The sequence below is a fragment of the Gossypium hirsutum genome, chromosome A02 (assembly GCF_007990345.1).
Source record: "Gossypium hirsutum isolate 1008001.06 chromosome A02, Gossypium_hirsutum_v2.1, whole genome shotgun sequence".
Lineage (NCBI taxonomy): Eukaryota > Viridiplantae > Streptophyta > Magnoliopsida > Malvales > Malvaceae > Gossypium > Gossypium hirsutum.
In genome coordinates, this window is record NC_053425.1 from 99,912,919 (window position 1) to 99,920,087 (window position 7,169).

The window sequence follows — 7,169 nt, forward strand, 5'->3', positions numbered from 1 at the left end:
TTCAGACATCACATTCAAATTTTTTTTAAAAAACTCTTAGAAGACATGTTTTCTAAAAACTACTCAGAATTGTCATGTCTGATCTTTTCCAATATTTTGAAGTTATGTTTGATATCTAGGGGTAGTATTTGCTATAAAATGAGCCACTATTCTGTTGGAGAACTTCCATACTGGAATTTCGAATAGATTGTGTTTATAAGAAAATTCTCAGAAGGAAAAGATTGTTTATGTTAAAGACCTGAATTTCAAAAATCAACCTAACTAAATTAGTTCAAGTTTTGCTGTTGTTGTTTTTGGATTATTCGTACTCTTTTTATAACACCCTTAACCTGTCTTCGTTAGGGTTACCGAGCATTTCTATACAATTTCGAACATTCAACATCAAAAAATTAACAATATGCAAATTTCGAGTTAATATTTGATAACATAATTCTATTATAGCAAAAAATACCTTTACAGGTCTTAAATCGAGCCTATATGGTCCTAAAAATAGTTTAGGAACAGTTAGGGACTAACTCGAAACAAATCAAAAAAATTAGGAAAAAGCTCAAAAGTTTGAAAACAAGGGTCACACGGCCGTGTGGGCTTTTGAAATATGGGACACATGGTCGTGTCCCAGCCCGTGTCTCTACCTGCGTAACTCACTGACTTGGATCACACGGCCGTGTCACAAGCTGTGTGCCAGACCATATGAATTCTGCACCTGAAAATAATGTGATACACAACCGTGTGGGGTGGCCATGTGTGACACATGAACGTGTGATAGCCCGTGTCTCAAGCCGTGTGCAGCCCAAACTACCCTTAAAACAAGCCATTTCAAAAACCATTAATCTAATATTAAAATAAAAATAATATATTCACCAATAGAATATTGATTACCTTAAATAAATTTATAACTTAAAAAGACAACTACTGCTGGTGAGAAAAATACAGAAGAGTAGACTTTTTCATCTTCCTGATTGATCCGAGACCCACATAAAAATATCTCATGGCATGGGCTAAAAAGTTCACAAAGGCATCAAATACTAGCTTGAAAGAATTTTTAGAGCTGGAAATATTCAAGTTACAGCCTATAGATACAGTTGAAATGGTTGGCATCATTTTCGACTATTTTCAAACTGTGGGTGGCCTACATGTGCCCCCACTGGTCTTTTCATTTTAAGCAATGGCTCTTACAATTCCCAGTTGGGTGTTGGAGATCTACAGGAAACTAATTTGTGGGAACCCACACTTTAAAATCCATTATTTGCCTTCAATAATTCATTTAGAATGTTTGGGGGGGGGGTTCTTTTATCTGTCTTATACAACTTGTAATGGGTGTGTACTAGATTTCAAAACATTTGCCAAATAATTAAAAATTAATAGCCTCTCTTTTATTTAAACAAAATCACAGCAAATAGTATATCATTAAATTAGCCTTAAAGTTTAAACTTTCTCATGTTCTTTTCAAGGTCAGTTGTGACACAAGGGACCCTTTAACTTTCAGTGGCAATGACCTCATCATTATTAGCAAGTAGAAAGATTAGCCATCTAAGTCTTTTTTCTTTTTTTCTTTTTCTTTTTTTCTTTTTAGGTTTATAAGTTGTATGTGATTGATATTTTAATAAATTGATCATCGGACTCTTTCAACATCAGACGAAACAATTAAATATTTTTTTGTGAAATTATAAAATTAAACTGTTTTAATGTTCATTTCATGTTTCATGAAATTAATTTTTATAGATTTATAGTTGTCTTTCTTAAATATTTTCTTCAAGATTTTATTAAAAGTGGAATGTCGCTATACACTCATCCTCAGTACAAGTCATAAAGAGTTTAATATGCAATGTTCCTATACACTATTCGGAAGAGTCTGCTTTTCCAAACAGGTTCAGCATAGCTGCTAAATTAGATAATTAAGAACAAAATGATTAAGGATGTAATAATTGAAGAAAAAAAATTTGAAAGCTCATTTCATCAATCATACAGTTTTGCTGATAAGGCCTTGAACGGTCCCATAATGAATAAGACCATATTTTGATTGATCCGGTCGTTTTATTGAATTTCCATTGATAATTCGCAGGTCAAATTTTCAAATGCAATGCTTTGGTCCAGTATAGTTGCTTGGATAGTTAGATGGATGAAGGAATAGGCAATAAAGGAAAGAATATATTATTAAAAAAAACTCTAACATCAATAAATTAATATATATAATCAATTACATTGAGAAACAAATACATACTTTTCCCCTATATCACACTTACATAAAAATCACCATACATATCCATGATTTTGGGAGGCAGACCCTTTGGTGAACCTCTTCAAGACTCACTTATTAGGAGCAGAATCAATTATTTTTCTTGCACGTATACATAATTCATGATGAATCTATATATATACATGTACATATATATGTAATTATAAGATCCTTAAACCTGCCTTGCCTTGCCTTGCCTTGCCTTGAGCAGCTGTCGACAAGGGGATTAGTAGTGATTTTCCTTTATTTAAGTCATACACTTGATGAAGATGTGAATCCTTAGCCTTTCCTTGGGTAAAAAGAATTATCATAAGATGGCTGAGAAGCCATTTTTGTAGTGTTATCATTGTGCCTGTTAGATTTTCTGTTGAATGAACTATATCTGCCTTGCCTATGCTTCCTTCTAGGATGTGATGCCTTTGGGATAAAAACTCCAGTGCCTTTGCTTTCTCTTCGGCAGATTTGTTCTTGGAGATATGGAGATTGTGTTATTGGATAATTTGCTGCAGAAAATGTCTGCAAAAAGTTTTGACAGGACAAAAATTTCAATCCATGAAGCTGTGAAGTTAATAATACCGGAAAATCCATGAAAAAAAAACATATGTAGATGGTTATAAAAACCTGGAAGGAAACTGAAGGACATGTTGAAACTGAGTCTTCATCATCCATGATTAGCAAAGAGATTTGCTTGCTCAAGTCTGCAAAAAACAGATCATCTTCAAGCTCAACAGCCACTTCCATGTCTGTCCTCAAAAGCTAGAGAGTCTTATTAGAGTGGGGTTTTTGGCAAGTAACCAAGAAAGGAAATGTTTAGTCTCTCCCGAGCCATGGGGGGTTATAAATAAAAGAAGAGCTAGAAAAGAGATGGGTGAGGTAAAAGGCAGATAGGAGGAGGGGGGAAGTGCATGTGGGGTGGTGGGGTCTTTTAATGGCAGTTAGCCAATCTGGCTAAGTCCCCACAAGAATCATGAAGCAGTGTTATGATGTTATCCAGTAGGGGGAAGAAGAGATAAAAGAGTAGCAGCAAGCAAAGCATAGCAAAGGCAAAGAGAAAGCCCACACCCAGATATCTAATCCCAAATCATCACTAGCATGCATGGGTGTAACTAGGTCAGCCTCACTTCCTTTATCCTTTTTTACATCTCTAAGGAAACAAGGTATGGCTCAAAATTCATAGTCCAACCCCAATACAAGGGATATACACTGCTTGCAAAACCCAATTGAATGAACGCTTGCCCATAACTGGTCTCAACTAGTATCTAGATAGCTAGATACTGCTGTCTTTTGTCATGATTTAAGCTAAAGGACAGTCAAACTCAGTAACCAGAGGATCTAAGAGCTTTGTTGTAGGGCCATTGCTTTAATTACTTTAGAATTTGAGACTTGTTTTTGTAGATCTCCACAGAATTTGAAGGGTCGTTTGTCAATGCAACTAGCTTGTTTGTAATTTACAGTTTTAAATCATATAAGCCGTGAATTAATTGTGTTCTGATTCTTTGACATTGAGCATTTCATTGTCATCTTAGTTTGAACTTTAACACATAATTTATCTCTAATCCCAACATAAAATAGAAACAAATCATGCAAAAAAAATAAAATTCTTTTGCATTGCGGAACATAATTTTCAAGCAGCCAAGTGGGACTGAATTAAATGCATTAAGATAACCAAGGATAATCAAGTAAAGGGTAAACTACATCGTTAGTTACTAAATTATGAGTAAATTTTTATTTTTATCACTTAATTAAGGAAAGCTACAATCTGGTTACTAAACTATTCAAAAGTTTTCATTTAAGTCACTAAATTATTCAAAAGTTTTATTTTAAGTCATTGAACAATTCAAAAGTTTTTACTTAAGTCACTGGGCTGTTAAGTTTTTCTTCTTTTAAGCTCCGCTAGTGAGCTCCAACCAACTACAATCAGTACAGTAGATTAGTACCTATCGACGAGTAGAAGAACATATCTCAGATCCATGTCAATCTAACAGTCAATGTCAAGATTGTAGAAAAAATTGTTTAAATTTTGGTTCCTAAATTCATGATGTCCAAAAACTAAATTAAACTGTAAAAGAGAAGGGAAAAGAAAGCTTTCAATTTGTATAGGCAGTGCGAGTAGAGAAAGTCATATAACATCGATTTTAACAGTCTAGTGACTTAAACGAAAATCAGGGGCGAAGCTAGGCTGGCTGACATGAGCCCAGCCCCCCTAAAATATAAAATTACTATTTAGGCCCTTAAATTTTTTTAAAAATTTTAAATTAGTAAATGTAAAATTGCACTTTGGCCCCTTAAAATTATAAAAATTCAATTTAATCCTTTACAAATTATAAAGATATAAACTATAAAAAATTAAAATTTCATCCGGCCCCCTCTAAAAAATTGTTCTGACTTCTCTCCTGACGAAAATTTTTGAATAATTCAGTTTCCAAATTATAACTTTTTATAATTAAATGACCAAAACCAAAACTTACCTAAAATTTAGTGACTAATAATGTAGTTTACCCTTGTTTAAAATTGTTCATGGTACTGCAGCTGCAAGTACTGGCAATATCACACTTACTAAGGAAAGGCAGTACTTGAATTATGAGGGGTGATGATTTTGGTCCACACGGTTTTGATGGTTGGCTAAGGGACCTATGCCCAGCCCCCCATCTGCTGTATATTATGAACCTTGGATCCTTCTTTAATCCTCCATTCCCCCCGCCCCCCAACCTTTTTTTGCATAACAATGATGTTATAATCATTAAATTTTTTTGTTTATTTATTGCATTAAATGAAGGTAATCAACAAGTTGAAGTGGTTGTCGCTGTTTGCTGGTGGCAAATTTGAACTATTTCTTTCTATTATCCGTACCAGCAGCAAACATTTATAATTGGGTTTTCTGCAGCAAAAAGATTGCCTTTTGGATTTGGTTGATATAATCATGGAAGGAAGAAAAATAAATGAAATTTATGTTATCCCAGTGTATGTGTTATTTTTCATAGTAATTATATTTAATATCTACGTCTAGTATGTATATAAATATGGGAAAGAGGATGATATATTCAAAATTAAATATATGTTCCTAGTTTGAATGCAGGTAGCTTGCTGTGTTTTTATCTGAGAGAATAATTATTATGATAATTTTTATGGTGATTATTATTATGTCACTGATCACATCTACAATTATGGAGGTTTAGTTTATATTTTGTTGTATTCATTTCAGTGAATCCAGTACATCCAATAAGATAAGCTTATATAAGGTATTTAAACAATATGTACTCAAATATAAGAAACATGATATTCATATATTTTCTTAAAATTCAAACTTTGAAAATATCATATAATAAAAGAAGGTTACTATACGACATTAGGCCACAATTTATAACATAATTTACTCCAAGGTTTAAGCGTTAATTAAACCTTACGATACCCATCAACATTTACGGTACCTTCTATTAATATAATGTACAAGTAGTAATATATAATTCAACTTTAAGTTGTGACTTATTAGTTCACCTTTTTCACTAATAATTTAAATTCGAATCACATTTGTACTAAAATAGAGGACTAATACATAATTTTATAAAATATATCTTATATTTTCTGACTTTGAAGACCTCACCCATTTGCTTGTGGATCGTTAGTGAAAGCATCGTTTATGCTTGCAGTAGAAGTGGCCGATTGGACCACTGTTGGTGCTGGAGTAAGCAACAGCGAGGATCATGAAAGGAGAGATATAAAGAGAAGAAAAGATTTTTTTGTCAAAGGAGAAGATGAAATAATGAACTTTCTTAGGGAAAAAAAAAAGAAGCTTTATAGTAAAAGTAAATAAAGAAAAAGAGAAAAAAGAAACATGGGTGATCGGAGAAGATAACTGGACGAGCGACGGCGATGGAGGACTGGCGACAGCAAACTCTAAAAGGATGAAAAAGTTTTTGAGGGTTTCTGACGATGGAAGCTTGAAAAAAGAGAAAGTCGTGGTTCAAGTTTATTTGGGATATAAGAACAAAGCTTAGAAGAAAAGTTTAATGGAAGAGAGAGTGCAGAACTTGAATGAGAAAGAAGTGGAAAAACTGAAAATTTGGGTATCATCGAGTGAAAGTAACTTTCGGAAGATAATTTTTAGAAAATAAATTGTTTTTTTTTAAAAAAAATTAATATTTTTCATTAGTGTATGGATGAATTTATATAAAATATTTATTGATTATTTGATAGATTTATTAAAAATATTTCATAAAATTATTTTTAATGAAATAAGTATATATTTCAAATTTTCTTATCTTTTCATTTTTAATTAAGTTTATTTTATATGTATAACTTTATATTTCACATTATTTTTGTATTTATTAAAGATATTTTGTTAAATTTAAATTTATTATAATGTCATTTTTTAATTACATTACTATAAAGTGAGTTTGTGAAATATAGAAATTAAATTGCGAATTTATGAAGAGTACATAGACTTATTTTTAACTTTTATACTACAAAATATTTATTATTAAAATATTAATATTGGATATTTTCAATAATATGTGAAAAAGTTATTTAAAATTATCATTTTTAAATTTTATTATTAAAATAAAATTGAAATATTAAATAATTTATTAAAATATTAAATTATATTAATTATATTAATAATTTATTATATGACTAAATATAAATAATTAAATATGTATGTTTAATAATATTGAAAAATATAATATTTTATATTAACATTTTTAAATATTTTAAAAATAAAAAGAAAATTTATTTTCAATATAATAATATTAAACTTGATTTAAGTTAATTTTTATATAAAAATAAAATTACCTATAAATGAGTTTTTATTTTTTCAGAAAATGACTTATGCTTTTCAAAAGGGTAAGTCATTTTACAGAAAAAAATGCTTATTTTATATTGACCTATAAGTTATTTTCCGTTGATCAGGCTATTTTCTGTAAAACAAACACAAAAA

The 7,169-nt window shown here is 30.8% G+C and overlaps 1 protein-coding gene across 1 annotated transcript; it reads right to left on the bottom strand.

The window, feature by feature from the left end:
- Positions 1-2,128: 2,128 nt before the first annotated feature.
- LOC121210145 (uncharacterized) lies at positions 2,129-3,417 on the bottom strand. The gene is made up of 2 exons (XM_041082314.1): positions 2,858-3,417; positions 2,129-2,752 (listed from the first exon to the last, which is right to left on the bottom strand). Exons 1-2 carry the CDS (start codon positions 2,975-2,977, stop codon positions 2,516-2,518), a joined length of 357 nt encoding a protein of 118 aa, XP_040938248.1. The 5' UTR covers positions 2,978-3,417; the 3' UTR covers positions 2,129-2,515.
- Between the last annotated feature and the right edge of the window lie 3,752 nt (positions 3,418-7,169).

Bases quoted from the DNA above. Each gene is read 5' to 3' on its own strand.
- LOC121210145 (XM_041082314.1), bottom strand. From the start codon at position 2,977: ATGGAAGTGGCTGTTGAGCTTGAAGATGATCTGTTTTTTGCAGACTTG. The intron at 2,753-2,857 runs GTTTTTATAACC...AACTTTTTGCAG, and splicing joins GTCCTTCAGTTTCCTTCCAG to ACATTTTCTGCAGCAAATTA.